Below are 23,085 nucleotides of genomic sequence, written 5' to 3'. Positions count from 1 at the left end.
AATTACAACATTATGTGAACAGAGCCTTTCTGTGTTTTCAATCCACTCCTGGTTTTGGTTGCTATACAGCCTGACAAATACAGCCTCAAATATACATAGTGTGAACCCAGCCTTAGAATGTATGTAACCTCAGCAGAGTGTGCATGTGTATGGGAAGGATCTGCAGAGAGCGCTGTCAGCTGAATGAACCTTTGGAAATTGTTTGGGCAGCTTTAGTATGTGGAGTGCCAAGATGGTATGTGACACTGGCAGAGACACTTACTGCAAGGTGCAAATCTTTCCATTATAGTTATCCTCTGGGTAAAGTTGTCCAGTTGTGTGATCTTTCAGTTTGAGCAGATACAATATACTTAGGGTTCATTTACACAGAAAGATTATCTGCCAAAGATATGAAGCCAAAGCCAGGAATGGATTTGAAAAGACTAGAAATCTCAAGCTTTTCTTTATGACCTGATCTCTGTTTATAGTCTGTTTCTGGCTTTGGCTTCAAATCTTTGGCAGATAATCTGTCAGATAATCTTTCTGTGTAAATGGACCCTTATAAACGACATTCATCTCTGAAGGAGCAAACAAAGGTAAAAATTTAAAGAGATCATCTGGAATTAGAAAAACATGGCTGCTCTTTCTCGAAAAGAGCGTCACACCTGTCCTCGGGTTTTGCGTGGTATTGGAACTCAGCTGTATTCACTTGGAATTGAGCTGCTATAGCAAACACAGACTGAGGACAGGAGTGTAGGGGGTGGGGGGGGACATGCATTTTTTGTAATCCTGGGTAACCCCTTTAATTCTGGATAAGTTTTTAACCATTATAATATTGCATCTTATATAATATAAGAATATGTACAAAAATATAACTACTTCTACACTGCTCCTATATACCAGAATATAACTACTATAATACTGCCCCCTATATACAAGAATATAACTACTATAATACTGCTCCTATATACCACAATATATAACTACTATAATACTGCACCTATATACAAGAATATAACTACTATAATACTGCTCCTATATACAAGAATAGAACTACTATAACACTGCCCCCTATATACCAGAATATAACTACTATAATACTGCCCCCTATATACAAGAATATAACTACTATAACACTGCACCTATATACAAGAATATAACTACTATAACACTGCACCTATATACAAGAATATAACTACTATAATACTGCTCCTATATACAAGAATAGAACTACTATAATACTGCTCCTCAATACAAGAATAGAACTACTATAGTACTGCATCTAAAAAAATTCATTGCTGGGTATGGGGCATGGATCCTGGGCAGGGGGCACCTATTATGGTCCTGTTAGAATCCCACAGCAATAGACGGTCTCTTTATCATTGCTGACACCTCGGCTGCTCCATAGATAGTGCGGTATGAGTCACATGCAATGAATAGCACCAACTGTTTGTGCTGACTTTTTCCATTTTGCACTTGAGAACATGACAGCTCCTCATTTAATATGATTAAAAGCAGAGAGGCCTCTGCCAGGGCGGCCCAGCATTACCCTCAGTGCCAGGCAGCCGCCCAGCCTCCATCCTGCAGGACAGTGACTAGCACAATACAGGGAGCGGTGCTGTATAATACCGGGATTTATGAAGCGGACATTACTCTCTAACCAGTCACGTTTCCTCTTTTAGTAAATCAGCCATCAATGGTGCACTTCCTTAGGGGGAGTTTAAGGGTTGTTCTTCCGCATCTCTACAACTATGGCTTAGAGTTTCCCTTAGGGTGCCTTCACACCTACCGGATCCACAGCGGATCTCACTTCTGCAGATTCGAAGCGAGATCCGGTATTAATTCACCCCTATGATAGCACATATTCGAAGCGAGATCCGGTATCAATTCGCCCCTATGATAGCACATATTTGCAGCGGGATAAACATCCCGCTGTGAATATGTGCTTTAACTCCCTGGTGCCCGCAGCCCCACCGTCGCATCCCCCATCCCCGGTGGCGGCACATCCCCCCCATCCTGGCCACATCCCCCCGGCTCCGGTCCCGCTCAGCTGATCTGAGTCGGCAGCCTCACTGCAGCTGGGGGGATGTGGCCGGGATGGGGGATGCGACGGCGGAGCTGCGGGCACCAGGGAGTTAAAGCACATATTCACAGCGGGATGTCAATCCCGCTGCGAATATGTGCTATCATAGGGGTTACTTGATACCGGATCCGCAGTGGTTCTCTCTTCGAATCCGCAGAAGTGAGATCCGCTGTGGATCCGGTAGGTGGAAAGGCACCCTTAAAGTGTACCTGGCATGACAGCCCACTGCTGGATCAAAGTAGATTTCCTCTGGAAATTTGGGTCTCCATGGATAACAACACGTAATTAGATTATAGTGCAGGTGACTCGTTTTACAATCGCATCCATGGAGACCCAAACTTCCTTCAAACGTAACGCATGGAGACCCAAACTTAGCTTCACACGTAACGCATCCGCATTGGATTTCTCACTGCGAAATCCGCTGCGGATACTTGCCTGTTCACTTCAATAGGCTGACATACTCATCCCACTCAGTTTAAGTATGTCAAACTCAGCACCATTAACCCCCCGCGGCCCGGGAACATACTGCAGCGGGTCCCCACTCTGGCTTTCTTTGGGGGCTCCCGGCGGTCAGCCAATCAGTGCGCTGCCCCGTCGCAGACGTTACGTGTGAAGCTACCCTAAGAGAGAAAATCTACATTAATCCGACAGCGGACCGTCATGACACTTTTAATGGGCAATGTCAAAAAGTTTGCACAGTTGGGGTCTGTGTGTTCACACCGCAGGACTAGGCTTCTTCTCCTTCCATCTCTGGGTGTGATAAAGTCTATAGTACCCCCCCCCCCCACCGGCCGGACCATACTGTACCTGCTCTACTCTCTGGCTTGCTTCGGGGGCCCCTGGATGGACGTCCCGCTCAGCCAATCAGTGCACTGCTCCACCGCAGCCAATGATTGGCTGAGCAGGATGTGTGGATGCCAGGAGCCCCGCAAGCAAGCCAGTGCGCGGAGCAGGTAATGTATGCTCTGGCCGGCGTGGGGTTAACGGCCCGTCAGTTACATACTCGCATACTCGGATGTCATTCTTGTTGCGAGTATGTCTTCACATTCAAAATAACTGACAAGGGATCCTCAGCAGATCGGATCAAATACGTGTGAAGGCACCCTTAAAGGGATACTCTAGGCTGGAGGGCAGTTTTCACTATGGCCGGGGAGGGGGTGAATGAAAGCAACGACGTCCACTTGCCCCCCTGGCTCCAGCACAAGGTCCTGCAATGCGCTGCTCTGGTCTCTACCTGGTCTATGACGCGGCTTGAGACGTGACGTTTCAAGCCTGCTCAGCCATTCAGCGGCAGAGGCGGGAACTCTTGGAGGTAAGTGGACATTGAAAAAAACCCTCTCACCCGGAGTACCCCTTTAAGCATTATCCCAGACCACATGAATTTTCTCCCCCAAATGTCCTCTTATGCCCAGGGTTTAGCCCACATCTTTGTAGGGGGCTCCGTTAGGACCCATGTGAATAACACCGAAGATTAACAAACTCCACATATCTGATGTAATATGGACGTTAAATACTTTGGAGCGAACATAAACACAAAAACCTGTTGCCCATAGCAACCAATCAGAGCACAGATTTCAGTTTTCCAGGACACAGTATGAAATGAAAGCTGAGCTCTGATTGGTTACTATGGGTAACAGCCATGCTCATAGACAGTTTCATGACAACAAAAATGGCCGCCAGTGTGAGGTGGAGATGAGTGATATCCCGTAACCCTGCGCTGAGGCATTATATCAATAATATTAAAAACATACAGAAATCCACGGCTGGCCTGTACCAGTCTGGGAAAGGGTTAAACCCACCTGCTGACGCCTCCGGTAAATCATCCGCTGAGGTGTCAAGGGCGCCGGTTATAACTGGGACACGGTTCCCAGCACACATTTAACTCTGCTATTTCAGGAGCAATTTCCAGGAATGGACCAAGCAAGCAACATAAATGTCACACAAAGTGACTGGGATCCATATGCCGAATGGGCAGAGGATCCCATCGCCCCCGACACCCCGAACCCCCAGCCGCAGAAATGTCACCAACCTAATAACCTAGTACATTTCCAGAAATTCACTGATGATCAGTAATACTGACGCAGTATACCGGAATCTCTGCTCCAGAGCTGTGTGACCCAGATCCATCAACAAGGGGGCACATTACCTGTACTCAGAGTTATCACTGTGTTATGTGTGGTGTTACATAGGACTGCATGTCACATCTACTACATTATCTGTACTCAGAGAGATATCACTGTGTTATGTGTGGTGTTACACAGGACTGCAGGTCACATCTACTACATTATCTGTACTCAGAGGGTTATCACTGTGTTATCTGTGGTGTTACATAGGACTGCAGGTCACATCTACATTATCTGTACTCAGAGAGTCATTACTGTGTTATGTGTGGTGTTACATAGGACTGCAGGTCACATCTACTATATTATCTGTACTCAGAGGGTTATCACTGGGTTATCTGTGGTGTTACATAGGACTGCAGGTCACTTCTACTACATTACCTGTACTTGGAGAGTCATCACTGTGTTATCTGTGGTGTTACATAGGACTGCAGGTGACATCTACTAGATTATCTGTACTCAGAGAGCCATCGCTGTATTATATGTGATGTTACATAGGACTGCAAGTCATATATACTACATTATCTGTACTTAGAGAGTTATTTGTGGTGTTACATAGGACTGCAGGAAACATCGACTCCATAATCTGTACTCTTACACTGTAAAAAGCTAATGGTACCTACTAGTCGTTTACAAATTATTACGGTTTGGCCATAGAGATTTATTACTCACCTATAAAGGTAGAGACGCTCTGGTATAATGTTGTACTCACTCAGTGCTGTGCAGGTGTTACCAGGGGCCGGACATAGGCACAATTACCTATGGGATTGATTGACACGTCACATTAACCCTTTTTCTACCTCCCAGGACAGTACAGAGACCATTATATAGAATCCCTGTATGACATCCTGGTTGTGGCACTACAACTCCCAGCATGTTATGGTGGATGTTGTAGTTCCTCCGTTTGCAGCCCAGATTGCAGGCTGAAGATGGAAACCAAACCCAAACCCAAACCCAATCCCTGATCCCTAGTCCTCCCTCCAGCTATTGAGCCTGACCCAATGCCTCCAGACTCCCCTCCCCCTTTATCCTATTCCAAATACTCTAGAATCTGGTAATGCCATGGTGTCTGTGACCCCCTCTCTCCCTCCCATAGTTGGGGGGAACCCCACGGCCCAGGCTGCTCCCTCTGTAGAGGAGAAGTTGGCCTTGCAGCCGTCTCTCACGCTCCTGGTTTTCATCCTCCTCCCATGTGTGGTTTTACTCTTCCTCATCAATTGCTTTTTGCTCTTCCACCGCCTTCCTGTCCTGCCCCTGAAGAAAAAGGGTAAGAGGCGAGGAGGGGTATCAAGGGGCAACAACCCCGCCTGTAGGAACAACAGCACTGGGCCTAATAACAGACCAGAGCCTGGCGGCCCAGACAAGTCTACATATGACAGCTACTGTGCGGCCGTCAGTCAAGGTTTGGAAGCCACGCTGGCCCTTGGCGAGAGTGCCCATGCATCCGTCGATAGACTGCAGACCACCAGAGAATGGTGTCATAAGCAGAATGAGACCCCTGTGAGACCCTTCTATCTGCGCCCACCCCATGCCCCATCTGTGTCCTGTTGCCCCACTGGATCTCCCGCCATGTCTCAGGATAGAAGGATCATCTGGAATGAAGTGGAAGATGGTGGTGGAGGAGGCGGCAGAATATCGTACAGCGAGCTAGAGTCTGCGCAAAACGCGGCTCCACCCAACACGCCAGCCGCTCTGCAAATACTACCTGGGGTAAGTCAGACTTTTCTTTGCCTAGTATAGGCGTACTCCGGTAAAAATCTTTTTCTTTCAGATCAACTAGTTTCAAAAAGTTATAAAGATTTGTAATTTACTTCTATTTAAAAATCTTTAGTCTTCCAGTACTTATTAGCTGCTGTATGTCCTGCAGGAAGTGGTGTATTCTCTCCAGTCTGACAAAGTGCTCTCTGCTGCCACCTCTGTCCATGTCAGGAACTGTCCAGAGCAGCAGCAAATCCCTTATAGAAAACCTCTCCCGCCTGGACAGTTCCTGACATGGACAGAGGTGGCAGCAGAGAGCACTGTGTCAGACTGGAAAGAAAACATCAGCTGCTGTATGTCCTGCAGGAAGTGGTTTATTCTTTCCAGTCTGACACAGTGCTCTCTGCTGCCACCTTTGTCCATGTCAGGAACTGTCCAGAGCAGGAGAGGTTTTCTATGGGGATTTGCTGCTGCTCTGGACAGTTCCTGACATGGACAGAGGTGGCAGCAGAGAGCACTGTGTCAGACTGGAGAGAATACAACACTTACTGCAGGACATACAGCAGCTGATAAGTACTGGAAGACTGGAGATTTTTAAATAGAAGTAAATTACAAATCTTTATAACTTTCTGAAACCAGATTTAAAAGGAAAATATTTTGCCTGAGTATTATGCAGTTTTTTTTAATGCCTAATGGTCATATCCAGTAGGTGGGTTGTAGTGATCTATGCATAGAGTATAATGAAATTGTGTTGTGGTCATGTTGGAGGATGTAATTCTGTATGAATAGAATAGTATTACATGGTTGGCCCATGCTGGGAGATGTAGTGTTCTATGTATAGAGTATATTCTGGGGTTGTAATACTCTCTTCTGTTCCTTTCTCTTCAGATGATGACTCCGCAGGTAAAGTACTGCAATAAGACCAGTACACAGAGGAAAACTCTGGGAGCACCGTTCACCCCTTTGGGGTCTGTACTCTTTGACCACGCCAGCAGCATCCCCCCAGATGACACACCAACTCGATCGTCAGGAAACAGCAGCTTCCTGGGCCCGGGCCTGGACAGTGATTTTGGGGTCAGTGCAGGTCAGTAGAAACCCGCCATAGAGACACCAAGCCAGAGATGACAGGAAATTGTGTTGGTGCACTATATGGCCATGTTCACACACAGGGGGGGGGATTTTTCAAACATGGTGTAAAGTGAAACTGGCTCAGTTGCCCCTAGCAACCAATCAGATTCCACCTTTCATTTTCCAAAGAGCCTGTGAGGAATGAAAGGTGGAATCTGATTGGTTGCTAGGGGCAACTGAGCCAGTTTCACTTTACATCATGTTTGACAAATCTCCCCCACAGCCTTTTTTTTTTTTTTTTTTTTTTAGTACGGCCGTTGTTCAATACGGCGGTGAAAAAAATTGACCTGTCAATTGTTTCTGCCGGTTGCTTCCAAAAATATTTGACAGTTCACACTAAGCGTGTAGCTTTCATACCGGCCTTAGTGTGACTGAAAATTCATGCATAATTGATTGTCAGTCACACCCATAGGGCCCGTACAATTTGATGTATTTAAAGAGACATACTTTCCTCCTCAGCATTCCGTGCACATATGTCTAACCTGCTGAAAGCTCCCCTCTAAATAATGTTCCTGCGGCCCATATGGCAATATATTGGCAGTATATAGCAGATGTTGACACTGCAAACAACGGCCACTGTTTTTACATAATGTGAACATAGCCTATAAGTGTATAGATATTGTATGGCCATTGATTGTGTTAGTAGGATCCATCATTTTGCCGCTGTATCACCCCCCCCCCTGCTTTTCCCCCCATCTCATACCCAGCATAGACACATCTTCTCCTCCTGTCCTCATCCTCTCCTCCTGTCTCTCCTCCAGTCCATATCCTCTCCTGCTGTCCTCATCATCTCCTCCTGTCTCTCATCTTTTCTTCGTGTCTCTCCTCCCGTCTCTCCTCCTGTCCTCATCTTCTCTTCGTGTCTCTCCTCCTGTCCTCATCCTCTCCTCCTGTCCTCATCCTCTCCTCCTGTGTCTCCTCCTGTCCTCATCATCTCCTCCTGTGTCTCATCTTTTCTTCGTGTCTCTCCTCCTGTCTCTGTCCTCTCCTGCTGTCCTCATCTTTTCTTCGTGTCTCTCCTCCTGTCCTCATCATCTCCTCCTGTCCTCATCATCTCCTCCTGTCTCTCCTCCTGTCCTCATCCTCTCCTCCTGTCCTCATCATCTCCTCCTGTCTCTCCTCCTGTCCTCATCATCTCCTCCTGTCTCTCCTCCTGTCCTCATCATCTCCTCCTGTCTCTCCTCCTGTCCTCATCATCTCCTCCTGTCTCTCCTCCTGTCCTCATCCTCTCCTCCTGTCCTCATCCTCTCCTCCTGTCCTCATCCTCTCCTCCTGTCCTCATCCTCTCCTCCTGTCCTCATCCTCTCCTCCTGTCCTCATCCTCTCCTCCTGTCTCTCCTCCTGTCGTCATCCTCTCCTCCTGTCTCTCCTCCTGTCCTCATCCTCTCCTCCTGTGTCTCATCTTTTCTTCGTGTCTCTCCTGCTGTCCTCATCCTCTCCTCCTGTCCTCATCCTCTCCTCCTGTCCTCATCTTCTCTTTGTGTCTCTCCTGCAGGTATCTCTCTGCACATCTTATCCTCAGACAGTGACACCTGCTCGCAGTCCTGGGCCTCTGGGATGGAATGGGATTACTATGACCCCTGTTATATGAGGAAGAACCGGCTCCGCAGGGAGAACAGACACCACCACCACATCCCAGTCATCTGCAGCAAGCAGTACTGGGTATAAGGGACTCTACCCCAACCTCGCAGACTTACCCCCCCCAACTCCCTGCACCCCAATACCATCCACTCGCTGTCTTGTACCTCAATTAGTCCCCAGTGCCCTCACTTAACCTCCCAATATCAAACATTGAAGTCACCAACACCCCCACATTATACTTCCTACAGCGCACACCAAGCCCCCTACCATATATGAATTCATAGAATACTGCCCTGCACCCCCAGACACGCTACTACCAACCTTTGCCCCCCGATATTCACACCCCTCACCCCCATCTTACCTGCCCTTATGTCCACTGGATACTGTTCTGCACCCCTGTATTTACCATGATCCACTCTGTCAATATTGACCTGCACCCCAACATTTTCCATCACTCACCCATTATTTATAGGGAACACCCCCATTTTACGCCCTAGCCTTCACCATGTTATATACACATACACCCTTATACCTCCAGCGCTCCCGCTCAATACCTGCACAGAGAATCCTATCTGCACCCCAAAATTCTATGTTTAGTCTATAGGACCCCATCTCCTACCACAATCAGTACCCCACTGCTCCCTATCGCACCACACATACAGAAATCACCTACCCCCTGTACACAGCGCCCCCTACACAGTGTTAACCCTCCCTGCACCAGTTTACCCATCACCCCACAGATTCCCCTCACCCTTATCGCCAATTCACACCCTCCCCCCTTCCCCAGTCTGCGGAGCCCTTCTTTATGTTTAATATGAAGATATTTTTTTTTTATTACACAAAAATATTGATTATGTGATCGGATCGGAAACTTTTTTTTTTTATTGGTCAGGGATGACCAGAACAAAAAAAGAGTGCCATGTCCCCGCTGCCTTCCGTCTCCGTCTCTATTAGTCTGTGTTGTGTAGTCCGTCACTTTTACATGTAACAAAAATCCAAATACGATGGATGTGGCAGATGAAAGCAGGTCCGACCTTAGACGACAGGACGGGGACTCTACAGCCTGAATATCTAACAACTATTATTATTATTATTATACTGCATTAGAAAGGTTATTGGAAACCGTCAGCAAGCTGGTGGTTAGAAACCGCTGAGCTCCTATACTATTGATGGTACTATTGAAGTAAAGAGGACACTTCCTGGAAGGGAAATCACCAGAGAAATCTCAGTACTGCAATAAGCGGAGCATGCTGGAAGATTTCAGCTCTGGAGCCTGTAGAACTGTGAATGCAGCTCTGAAGTAGAATACGGACTGTAACCTGGACTTTTATAAAGATATAAATGCTATAAATGTTAATTTGTCAGGGATCTGCTTACAGTGGTATTCTTGTCCCAATAAGACTAGAAACATATCCTGCTTGCGTAACATCTGTCATCCACATTTTTTGCTGTCCCTTCCACATAGACCACAGGGTATTAAACCTGCTGCCCTCCAGCTGTTGCAAAACTACAACTCCCATCATGCCTGGACAGCCGAAGGCTGTCCAGGCATGATGGGAGTTGTAGTTTTGCAGCAGCTGAAGGTCCACAGGTTTGACACCTGTGACATACACCATCAGTGTCCCCTGTGTGGGGTCTATGTCTGTTATTTGACCCCTCACCCCCTTTGTCCTGTTGGTTTTAATGTATGTTTTGTGAGTTTATTGGTATTGTATATGTATGAGATTGTGGTCAGCTGACTAAGAACATTATTTTAATTTATTTTATACTTTTATCATCATTAAAGGATTCTTTCCATACATGACTTGTAGATCTGTGGGTAAGAGCGGTGACCTCCAACCCTCAGCTCTCCAGCTGTTGTCAGGGCCGTATTAACAGCTGCTGCTGCCCTAGGCACTAAACCAGAAGACGCCCCATCTTGAGGAGCGTGGGGGAGCCTGGTTTTGGCCACATGCATTTCTCTACATGTAGAAACATTGTCTGAATGGCGTTTTTCATGGCTAAAAACATAAAAAAATTTCCACATTGAATCAATGATTAGAGCCGTCTGCATATTGTCTGATAGAAGTCTCACCACAGGATTTATAGGTAATAGCTCCAGGCCTCAAATTTACCACCGCCATACCAGACCTGACCAATACCGCCATACTGTGACTGGATAACACTGCCATACCAGACCTGACCAATACCGCCATACTGTGACTGGATAACACTGCCATACCAGACCTGACCAATACCGCCATACTGTGACTGGATAACACCACCATTCCAGACCTGACCAATACCACCATACTGTGACAGGGTAACACCACAACACCAGACCTGATACCACCATACTGTGACTGGATAACACTGCCATACCAGACCTGATACCACCATACTGTGACTGGGTAACACCACAACACCAGACCTAATCAATACCACCATACTGTGACTGGATAACACCGCCATACCAGACCTGACCAATACCACCATACTGTGACCAGGTAACACCACCATACCAGACCTGACCAATACCACCATACTGTGACCGGGTAACACCACCATACTGTGACTGGGTAACACCGCCATAGCAGACCTAACCAATACTACCAAACTGTGTATTGGATAATACCACTAGAGATGATTGAACAGCGCTGATGTTCAGGTTTGTATGAACTTCAACCATCTATATTTGACGCCCGCAGTCTTCCTGCTCTGTGCGGAAGGCTGAGACAGACCGAGTCCCGCCTGGAAAACAGGAATACAACCTATGGCCCAGGCGGTATTTATGTTTTCCAGACGGGACTCATGCTGTCTCCACCTTCCCCACGGAACAGGAAGACTGCGGTAGTCAAATACCAATGGTTTGAATTCATCCAAACCTGAACATCAGCGCTGTTCATCTCTAAACACCACCACACCAGACCTGACCAATACTTCCATATTGTGCCTGGATAACACCCCCATACCAGACCTAAACAATGCCACCATACACCCCCCCCCCCCCCCCCTTTAAAAGACACTAAGGGAGAGATTTATTAAACTGGTGTAACGTGAAACTGGCTCAGTCGCCCCTAGCAACCAATCAGATTCCACCTTTCATTTTTCAAAGAACCTGTGAGGAATGGAAGTTGGAATCTAATTGGTTGCTAGGGGCAACTAAGACAATTGTACTTTACACCAGTTTGATAAATCTCCCCCATGTCTGAATGGGAGGTTAAAAAGAAAAAAAAAACTTGTTTACTTCCCTCTGCCCCCTGGTGCTTCCCCCCCTTCAAGGTGCTGCCTTAGGCACCAGACCACAAGTGCCTAGTGGTAAATATGGCCCTGGCTGTTGTAAAACTACAACTCCCATCGTGCCCCAATAGCAGCAGGATGTCTGTATACAATGTACTCGCAAAGTCTTCAGACCCTTTAATTGTTTTTTCCCCCCATCTACATTGGAGTCATTGGAGGTAAATTTAGATGGTTGAATGTGATTGATAGAGTCCTGTCTATCTAAGGTCTCACAGTCCTAAAGGGCTCACAGACTGAGAAACAAGATGCTCTGGTCTGGGGAAACCAAGATTGAACTTTTTGGCCTTAACTGTAAAGGCTGTATTACACGGCACGATATTGAGGGGGGAGCAAGTGGCGGCTTATCAGGTCAGCGTTCGCTTTCTGTGCTATTACATGTACAGACAGCGAGCAGGATGATAATCGTTTGTGTAATAGGGCCTTAAAGCAAATGCACCAACAAGTACATCAAGATCTTTACATTACTAGACCGGCACCGATGCAGTGGTCCTTTTTTTTTTTAATCGCAGCCTGGTTCCTGCTTGCAACATATTCCTGGTCACCAGCCTGGCCTGAAACACTGGAGGTGGGCCCATCCGCCCCTAGTGTGACGAAACCCCCTCCTCTCTGTGGCGCAGATTTTAATGGAGCTGCGTCACAGAGGGGAGGGCAGAACCTGCTGGTACTTTCGCTTTAAGTGTCATGTGTGACATCATGAGGAAACAGTACTGTTCCTTACCTGCCCCATACCCTCCCTACAATAAAGCACGGTGGGGAAAGGGGAGGGGGTTGTTGGCCTAATAAAACCTATAACAGAGTTTCTTAAAATTGCTTTTACTATTGATGTCTGCAAAAATATTGAGACATTGAAGGAATTAAAATGGGCCACAAAAATGATCCCCTAGCCACAGAATAAAGGACATAGGGGTCAGGGGGGTTACACATGTGTGTCGCTGCTCCATTTATTTTTCAGAGAAGCTGCAGGGGTTAGTCACTCTGCGCTCATAGAGAAGGAATGGCTGTTTTTGGTTTTCCACTTAAAGGAACATACATATGAACCTGCTGATAGGTACCTGTAGCTGGATGGGTGGTGATTCTGCAATGCCCTGGCCCCTAGGGGCCACTCCACAGTATAGATGGTGCTAACAGGCAGGAACCGGGGCAGCTGTAGGGTATAGGGTTGTCACTGTGAAGGCACGAGGGTGATACAGCTGGAAACCGGGCTCCTGACCATGCAGGAATACTGGGCGTGCGATTCTTCGTTGTCCTTAGTCATGGCACCAATTATCACACCAATGCCAAGGATCAGAAACAACGGTAGTTGTATATTTATTGTAACGGTGGTAACTAGTAGCAACAGTCTCTCCGGATGCAACCGGGAATAAAGCAATCTTGAATAAGGCAGAGTAATGGGTGATGCTGCAATAGGCTGTGAGAGTAGCGTGCTGAATGATGGGAGTAGTAGTGATACTGAGGATAAGATGCTGGGTGGAATGAGACTTGAATGAAATACTTTCTGTTGATGATTAGAGAAGATGATGAGAGGAATGACTGAAGAATCGACACCCAGATGAGAATCTTGAGACTTGAGACAGGAACACAGCCAGTGGACTGGAGCAGCAGAGCCCACGCAGGTCTCTCTCTCAGCAGGGAGAGAGGAAAGACACAGAACTTGTCCCCTGAAGGTGGAGAACAAGACTGAGGTAGAACAGAAAGGCACATGGTATTCCCCAGCCAAAGCTCAATGACCATTGGGGGTACCATGGCAACAGGGCACAGTCACGTGATATCCAGCCATTGCATCATCACACCATTAGGCATGTACAGAGAAATATACATGAGAAGTACCATACTTGAACACTGGGAGGCGACATAATACCTTTAGGCACTGATACCTGAATATACATAAAAGAAATGAATGGAATAGCAGACCTGAATACTGCAGGGGGGTGACACAATACACGCAGTTTGCAGTGGACCATAGCTTTCCAGAACAGAACCGGTCATAGTAAAAGTGTGAGGATAAGAGGGCTGTTCTGGGACACTGCATACCTCCCTACTAGAAATGAGCCGACCTCGGCGAACCACAAGTTGAGGTATATGTGGCTGAATGAACATAGAGGACCAGGACAACAAGACAAGAGGAAGGAATGTGAGTGTTAGTGAGTATATAGGTGTGTGTTTCCCACGCTCAAGGCACAGGTGACAAGAGAAGATATGAAGAGAAAGAAACCCTAATGGCAGGACTTTATCTAGGGGTGCCTAACATACTCTGGTTACAGGTAGTTAGTGCGTGAACCATCTGACATGGAAGTCAGGACAACTTAACTGCTGGCGGGCGACCCTCAAATTCCAGACAGTTTGGACAGTAGGTTTCCAATGAAATACGTTACCCTACTGGAAAAAGAACGTGAAGACCTGTGTACTGCCTTGGGTGTTTGTGCGAAGTGACTTGGACACCTGGAAGAGAAAGACGAAAATAACAAAAGCAAGCATACATTTGGGCGCTCATGCATACCGGTCTATCATACACTCAATTACTCTATAGGCCGAACACACGAATATGCAATATGTACGAACAAATGTAAATGTTGAGTATGACTATGTGTAGCAACTACTGTGTGTTGGGACAAAACATAGGTGAACAAACACTGGAAACAAAAGGAAGGGAAATACAAAAGACAACAAAAAGTGTGAGGTCTTGAGGAGAACACTGGCTCAAAGGAATCTTCCCAGGGGATAACACAATAATACAATATACGAAGGAAATAGAATACCCTTGTGAGGAAATACACTCTTTGAAAAATATACTCTTTAGAAATTAGACTTTCTCTGAGGCTATAGATATATACTGACTTCTTACTCAGAGGAGGAGAAAATTGTCTGACTCTGACATGAAAATATACACTGTGAGAAGAAATACTTTTCAAAAGACACACTTTACTCTGAGACTATCTAACTGACTTTTCTGCTTACTCAGAGGAGGAAATAGATATGACTCTGATAATAAGAGACTTTAAATACTGAAGTGCCATACTAAACTTCTGACAATCACATAATCATGAAAAGTGCTTTAGGAAGAACTGGGTAAGTGTCTCTGTGTGGTAGAGTCTCTTTAGGCAATTAGACCATTGTCCATGTAAAGGCTCTGGGACAGGCACTAGAGAACAATACAATAATTTGAGTGTCCATCAGCACATAGCTGGATAATAGACAAAGTTCTTGGTCAGGAGGACCAGGTGCGAACCTTGAACGTTGCAAAGAACTTCTTTCAACCTGAAACAAAACAGTTATATGAACAGTTAAGAGCTTTGCTTTATGTAGTGAAGCTTAATGGAAGGATGCAGGAGGGCCCTGAGGAGGCTTCTTCCTCCTCTCCCACGGGTAGTAGAAGCGTGGAGGGCCTGGAGCAGAAGCACTGCTGGATGCAGTGGTGACCACAATGCTAGGCGCCACTGTGGTGATAGGAGAGATGATGGGGGCCACATGGTAAGTGATTGACGTGGTGGAAGAGGCAGATTTAGCCACGGCAGTGGGAGCAGTAGAGGGGGCTGCTGTAGCCGATCCCACTGTAGAAGAAGCTGCCGGCGCGGCCACAGCGATAGCGGGTGCAGCTTTAGTAGTAGGCGGCAGGGTGGAGAGAGCTTGCTGAATGTCCTCAATTATCTGCATAATCTTTGGGTCCTGGCTGAATACCTATCGTGGCAGAGGAGGGGAGTCGTGCCTAGGAGGCCGCCATAGGCCCGGGGATATAGGGCCCTTAATGGAAGTCTTTCCCCCGGGTTCGGGGTCTGGGGGCACTGTCGAGGACTCGGCTAGAATCCGATCATCCTCAGAAGAGAGGGATGGCCCAGTAGAAAAAGTAAACTTAGAGGAGCTGGAGTGGTCAGAACTCGGGGAGCCACTAAGGCCAGACGAGGTATGCTCTCCTACATCCACGGAGCTCGGAGTAGTGGCCCGGCTGCAGTCCCCGTCTTCAGATCGGGCGGATCCCCAGCTGCTGTCGCTGTCAGATGGGAGCGGAACAAGCAGACACGCTGGATCGATCGCTGGCAGGGATGCAGAGGACTCCAGTGGTGCCGGTACGGCAGCGGCAGGTACTTGCTCCTTACAGGACGCCATCTTGCTGAGCACGGTGTGGTCTTGAGGACCTGGGAGGAGGCGGAGCGCAGAGGATGAAGTTCCAGCCCAGCAGTCTGCCCGGCAACAGTGACGTCATCCGGCACAGGTGGCCAATAAGGAGACACGGCAGCAAAGTCTATGGCGCCAGCCGATTCCCGTGCTGTGGCAGCATGGCGGTTAACCCCCTCCTGTCTGGGGTATGGCGCAGTTAGAAATTGACGAAGACAGCGGCCATCTTGTGTACAGCCTAGGGCCCAAGGCACTTCAATTACACCCATGATAATGCAGCAAACTGTCCACTTTAGCAGGAGCACGCTAGGCAAAATCTTTCTGGGAGTTGTAGTGCGCCCCTGGGGAATAGTTGGAGTGGGCACAAAGCAGGCTGTATCCTGTTCGTGACGCCAAATGCGATGCCCTGGCCCTTAGGGGCCACTCCACAGTATAGATGGTGCTAACAGGCAGGAACCGGGGCAGCTGTAGGGTATAGGGTTGTCACGGGGAAGGCACGAGGGTGATACAGCTGGAAACCGGGCTCCTGACCATGCAGAGATACTGGGCATGCGATTCCTCGTTGTCCTTAGTCAGGGCACCAATTATCACACCAATGCCAAGGTTCAGAAACAATGGTAGCTGTATATTTATTGTAACGGTGGTAACTAGTAGCAACAGTCTCTCCGGATGCAACCGGTATAAGGCAGACTTGAATAAAGTAGAGTAATGGGTGATGCTGCAATAGGCTGTGAGAGTAGCGTGCTGAATGATGGGAGTAGTAGTGAAACTGAGGATGAGATGCTGGGTGGAATGAGACTTGAATGAAATACTTGCTGTTGATGATTAGAGAAGATGATAAGAGGAATGACTGAAGAATCGACACGCAGATGAGAATCTTGAGACTTGAGACAGGAACACAGCCAGTGGACTGGAGCAGCAGAGCACACGCAGGTCTCTCTCTTAGCAGGGAGAGGGAACAGACACGGAACTTGTCCCCTGAAGGTGGAGAACAAGACTGAGGTAGAACAGGAAGTCACATGGTATTCCCCAGCCAAAGCTCGATGACCATTGGGGGTATCATGGCAACAGGGCACAGTCACGTGACATCCAGCCATTGCATCATCACACCATTAGGCATGTACAGAGAAATATACATGAGAAGTACCATACTTGAACACTAGGGGGCGACATAATACCTTTAGGCACTGATACCTGAATATACATACAAGAAATGAATGGAATAGCAGACCTGAATACTGCAGGGGGGTGACACAATACACACAGTTTGCAGTGGACCATAGCTTTCCAGAGCAGAACCGGTCATAGTAAAAGTGTGAGGATAAGAGGGCTGTTCTGGGACACTGCAATTCCACTGCTGGTCTTCTTATTTCTGGATGCCTCGCTGTTTTGCAGTAATTTAATAAAAATAAAATATGCAAATGAACCTATTTGGCACACAAGGGGCGTCCTCAGCTGCTCAGTGCACCTTCCTGCCCACCCACTGACTTGTATGTCCTCCTGCTTATGCATATGATAAGCATTAGAAGGGCGCTCTGGGGATGGGGCAATGCTGCAAACAGCCTTACCGGCCAGACAATTACATTAAGGCTATGTTCACACACACAGAATGTCACTCAGTATTTTTTCAACCAAAACCAGGAGTTTGTTGAAAACTCAGAAACTGTACAAATCTTTCCATTATCATTTTTCCCTTTCTAGTCCACTCCTGATCTTGGTTGAAAAAATACTGACAGATATACTGTGTGTGAACATGGCTTCAAAGTGCACGGGAGCAGTGCCAAGGATGAAGGTAAGAGACAAACCTTCATCCTCTGCGTCCCAGGCGCTATAGGGAGATATCAGCAGGTTTGAGTCTTCTAAGGGTGGGTTCACACTGAGGAATCCAGGCGGATTCTGTCGCTCACCCCCGCTCGCATCTCCGTCCGTGCCATAGACTCTATTCTATGGTCGGGCAAATTCCACTGCCCGACGAAAGAATCTGCCTGACCATAGAATGGAGTCTATGCCATGGGCGGAGATGCGAGCGGGGGTGAGCAACAGAATTCGTGGCAGGTTATCCGCCCAGATTCCGTAGTTTGAACGCACCCTAAATTTGCGTGATACTGTACTAACAGCCTCTGTCATTCACTGATAGCAAGCAGAGATCTTATAATGATTAAAGGGGTTCTCAACCATTAGAGCACCATTCTTTTCACCAGGTTGGGTGCAGGTTTTGCAGCTTGGTTCCATTGAAGTGAATGGAGCTTTATGGCAAACCTCACCTGAACTGGAGACCATAGTGGTGCTGTCTCTGGAATAAAATGGCCATGTTTTTCTAACGCTGGAGAACCCCTTTAAGATCTAGTCACATAAAACTAATAAAATCTGACAGAAGATGAAAAGGAAAGGGGGGAAACATCCTAAGGAAAGACCTAGTGAAGCCACAGATTCTTATCCGATTATCGCTTGGTGGAATACAGAAAACGATCAGCCAATGACTGTGTCATCGGCTGATCGTTTATTTAGGGCCAGACCTAAAATCATTGGTCCCCCACCGCACATCGCTACGGTGGAATAGCGGTGCGCGGCAGGCGATCGACGATTTGAGATGCACAATACATTACCTGTCCGGTCTCCTCCTGCGCTCTGTCTTCCTCCCTGGGTCTCGCGGCACAGCATCAGCAGCTCCGGAGCAGCCTGAGCCGTCACTGCCCGGGACCGCCGCGGCCAGTGATTGGCTGAGCAGTCTGATAGCTCAGTCAGGCCGCTCCGGAGTTGATGCTGTGCCACGGGACCCGCGGAGGAAGACGGAGCGCAGGAGGAGACCGGACAGGTAATGTTATTGCTGCAAGGGCTGCAAGGACATCGGTAACAATGTCCCTGCAGCCCTCGCTTAACGATCATCAGGGCCGTGGAATAGGCCCAGTAAACGAGCGCCGATCTAGCAGATCGGCGCTCGTTTACATCGTTCCTCGGCCCGTGGAATAGGGCCCTTATCCAGGATTAGAAAGAAAAAACAGCTACTTTTGTGCAAAAACAGCGCCACCCCTGTCCTCGGTTTGTGCAGGGTATTACAATTCAGCTCCATTGACTACAATGGAACAGATCTGCAAAACTGCACCCAATTTGAGGACAGGCGTTATGCTGTTATAGAAGAAAGCGGACATGTTTTTCTAAGCGAGGATAACCCCTTTAAGGCCAGGGTGAACTATATCTGCCAACACTGAAGGTTTGCATTATACTGATGTTTTACAATTGATCATAAAGAGGAAAACACATAAACCCAATGACCTCAGACGTCTGATGCCACCGCTGCCCGTTCTTAAGTTTTGCCCTGTAAGGAGTCCAAAGGGACGCTTTATAGATCAATATTTTAATGTAAGTAGCGATCTTCTAAGGACGCCAGCACTTTCTTACAGGACTGTAATTCTGGCTCCCGGGTATAGGGAGATTAGCCACACTATAATATTGGTCATGGACAGTTCAGCCAAAAACTCTCAGCACAGATGTACAGAGCAATGAGCCTATGTGATACCACACTGACATCTGCTGGCCAACTGGAGGAACTACAACAGGAGCTAAGAATTATCTGAGAATGTAGGTGTGTTTATGTATAGATACAGTATTTATATAGGAAATATAGTAAGTGCAATGATTCAATTTACAGGGGACACATCCATAAAGTAATTTATTGCTGCAGGATTGGTGCATTATGGGTATGACTACAGATCAATGAATGTAACAGTCAGTCATCAGACTCCAGGCTGATCTTCACAAGTGCCCAGGTGAGAAAGGAACTCAGAAAGATCAAGGCTGGAAAGGCTGCAGGGCCAGATGGCATCAGTGCCCGGGTACTTAAGACTTAAGACCAGCTGTGTGGTATTATTACATATATGTTTAATATGAGCCTGAAGCTAGGAATCATGTGTGGTACCAGTTCCAAAGACACCACATCCAAGGGACCTGATCGGCTGTAGACCTGTAGCACTGACATCCCACCTGATGAAGGTCTTGGAGAGATTGGTTCTCACACATCTCCACCCTCTAGTGAGCTCAGCCATGGACCCTCTCCAGTTTGCTTTTTGGCCGGGCATTGGTGTGGATGATGCCGTCATCCATCTTCTACACAGAGCCCTTTCTTACCTGGAGAAACCGGGAAACAGTGTGAGAATAATGTTCTTTGATTTCTCCAAAGCATTTAACACCATACGGCCGAGGCTACTGAGAGACAAGATGGGCTTTGTTGGAGGATCTCCATCTCTCAAACTGGATCCTAGATTACCTCTCAAATCAACCTCAGTATGTGAGAGCCAGGGACTGTGTCAGATACTGTCATCTGTAATACGGGGGTCCTCAGTATGTGAGAGCCAGGGACTGTGTCAGATATTGTCATCTGTAATACGGGGATCCTCAGTATGTGAGAGCCAGGGACTGTGTGTCAGATACTGTCATCTGTAATACGGGGGTCCTCAGTATGTGAGAGCCAGGGACTGTGTGTCAGATACTGTCATCTGTAATACGGGGGTCCTCAGTATGTGAGAGCCAGGGACTGTGTCAGATACTGTCATCTGTAATATGGGGGTCCTCAGTATGTGAGGGCCAGGGACTGTGTCAGATACTGTCATCTGTAATACGGGGGTCCTCAGTATGTGAGAGCCAGGGACTGTGTGTCAGATACTGTCATCTGTAATACGGGGGTCCTCAGTATGTGAGAGCCAGGGACTGTGTGTCAGATACTGTCATCTGTAATACGGGGGTCCTCAGTATGTGAGAGCCAGGGACTGTGTCAGATACTGTCATCTGTAATACGGGGGTCCTCAGTATGTGAGGGCCAGGGACTGTGTCAGATACTGTCATCTGTAATACGGGGGTCCTCAGTATGTGAGGGCCAGGGACTGTGTCAGATACTGTCATCTGTAATACGGGGATCCTCAGTATGTGAGGGCCAGGGACTGTGTCAGATACTGTCATCTGTAATACGGGGGTCCTCAGTATGTGAGAGCCAGGGACTGTGTGTCAGATACTGTCATCTGTAATACGGGGATCCTCAGTATGTGAGAGCCAGGGACTATGTGTCAGATACTGTCATCTGTAATACGGGGGTCCTCAGTATGTGAGAGCCAGGGACTGTGTCAGATACTGTCATCTGTAATACGGGGGTCCTCAGTATGTGAGCCAGGGACTATGTGTCAGATACTGTCATCTGTAATACGGGGGTCCTCAGTATGTGAGGGCCAGGGACTGTGTGTCAGATACTGTCATCTGTAATACGGGGGTCCTCAGTATGTGAGAGCTAGGGACTGTGTGTCAGATACTGTCATCTGTAATATGGGGGTCCTCAGTATGTGAGAGCCAGGGACTGTGTGTCAGATACTGTCATCTGTAATATGGGGGCACCCCAGGGTACAGTTCTTGCTCCCTTCCTCTTCACACTGTACACTGCAGACTTCAGGTACAACTCACCTACCTGCTACTTACTAAAGTCCCCTGATGACTCTGCAATAGTCGGCCTCATCACAGGTGAAGACGACAGGGAGTACATAGAGGTACCTGAGGATTAATGCTGGAAAGACCAAGGAGATGGTGGTAGATTTCCGCAAGTGCAAATTTCCTCCAAGTCCAGTGGACATCCAGGTGACGGACATTGAGACAGTGAACAGGTATAACTATCTGGGTGTGGTCCTCAATAATAAGCTGGACTGGGCTGATCACATGGACACAGTGTACAGAAAGGGCCACAGCGGGCTCTACCTGCTCAGGAGGCTGAGGGCCTGTGGAGACCAGGGGGCCACTGCTTAGGACCTTCTATAACTCTGTAGTGGCATCAGCCATCTTCTTCGGAGTGGCCTGCTGGGGGAGCGGCATATCAACCAGCAATAGGAACAAACTGGACAAGCTGATCAGAAGGGCCGGCTCTGTCCTTGGAAGCCCCCTGGAACCGATGCAGGTGGTGGGGGAGGGAAGGATGTTGTCAGTGGTGGAAAATGACTCCCATCCTATGCACGAGACCGTGATAGCACTGGGCAGTACTATCAGTGACCGACTGCCTCACCCAAAGTGCGAGAAGGAGCTATATCTGAAGTCCTTGCTTCCTGCTGGGGTTAGGCTGTACAACCAACAGCGACCTATGCAGAGATCACTCCACAAAAAGAACTAAAATAGTCTCATGTTTTATAGTATATTTTTTACCTTTTCTTCTCTTTGTCTACTTTAATCGTAATGCCTTTACTTTACCTTTTAGCTTTTTGTATGTGTAATATCTATGCTGCTGTAACACACTGAATTTCCCCATGGTAGGACTATTAAAGGATTATCTTATCTTATCATGCGGGGCTGATGCTTGCATGACCAATAGGGGGGCAGCCATAGGGATAGCAGTAAGTGCACATTTGCTTTGGTTCCTGAAGGGGGTTAAAGGAGAAATCCAACAAAAATTTTTTTTTTAAAGGAGTTATCCAGCGCTACAAAAACATGGCCACTTTTTTTTCCAGAGACAGCACCACTCTTGTCCCCAGCTTGGGCGGGGTTTTGCTGCTCAGTTTCATTAAAGTGAATGGAGCTTAATTGCAAACTGCACCTGGACTGGAGACAAGAGTGGTGCTGTCTCTGAAATAAAGTGGCCATGTTTTTGTAACACTGGATAACCCCTTCAAGTATTGTATTGCCCCTGAAAAATTATACAAGTCCCCAATATACACTTATTACGGGAAATGCTTATAAAGAGCTTTTTTCCCTGCACTTACTACTGCATCAAGGCTTCACTTCCTGGATAACATGATGATGTCACTTCCTGGATAACATGGTGATGTCACTTCCTGGATAACATGGTGATGTCACTTCCTGGATAACATGGTGATATCACGCCCCGACTCCCAGAGCTGTGCAGGCTGTGGCTGCTGGAGAGGATGATGGCAGAGGGATGCTCAGTGTCCCTCCAGTGCCCTGTATCCCTCAGTGTCCTCCTGCCATCATCTTCTCCAGCAACCACAGCCCGCACGGCTCTGGGAGTCGGGTCGTGACATCACCATGTTATCCAGGAAGTGACATCACCATGTTATCCAGGAAGTGACACCACCATGTTATCCAGGAAGTGACACCACCATGTTATCCAGGAAGTGACACCAC

General features: G+C 47.5%; 1 protein-coding gene across 2 annotated transcripts; it reads left to right on the top strand.

The window, feature by feature from the left end:
* Positions 1–3,636: 3,636 nt before the first annotated feature.
* LOC138787522 (protein huluwa-like) lies at positions 3,637–8,676 on the top strand. Of its 2 annotated transcripts, none has more exons than XM_069964859.1 (3): positions 3,637–5,892; positions 6,769–6,964; positions 8,504–8,676. In XM_069964859.1, the coding sequence occupies exons 1-3, from the start codon at positions 5,245–5,247 to the stop codon at positions 8,674–8,676; spliced, it is 1,017 nt and encodes a 338-aa protein (XP_069820960.1). In that variant the 5' UTR covers positions 3,637–5,244. The 2 variants fall into 2 exon arrangements, with proteins under 2 accessions (XP_069820960.1, XP_069820961.1); XM_069964860.1 differs by having other exon boundaries at positions 6,769–6,954; positions 8,504–8,665.
* Positions 8,677–23,085: the final 14,409 nt, after the last annotated feature.

Source organism: Dendropsophus ebraccatus, chromosome 3 (genome assembly GCF_027789765.1).
Source record: "Dendropsophus ebraccatus isolate aDenEbr1 chromosome 3, aDenEbr1.pat, whole genome shotgun sequence".
NCBI classification, from domain to species: Eukaryota; Metazoa; Chordata; class Amphibia; order Anura; family Hylidae; genus Dendropsophus; species Dendropsophus ebraccatus.
This window is presented reverse-complemented; position numbering and strand designations above follow the sequence as displayed.

What these genes read in the sequence shown, in the direction of transcription:
- LOC138787522 (XM_069964859.1), top strand. Translation starts at nt 5,245, where the DNA reads ATGGTGTCTGTGACCCCCTCTCTCCCTCCCATAGTTGGGGGGAACCCC. An exon ending in CTCTGCAAATACTACCTGGG is followed by an intron (nt 5,893 to 6,768) that starts GTAAGTCAGACT and finishes CTTTCTCTTCAG; the next exon opens with ATGATGACTCCGCAGGTAAA. An exon ending in TGATTTTGGGGTCAGTGCAG is followed by an intron (nt 6,965 to 8,503) that starts GTCAGTAGAAAC and finishes TCTCTCCTGCAG; the next exon opens with GTATCTCTCTGCACATCTTA.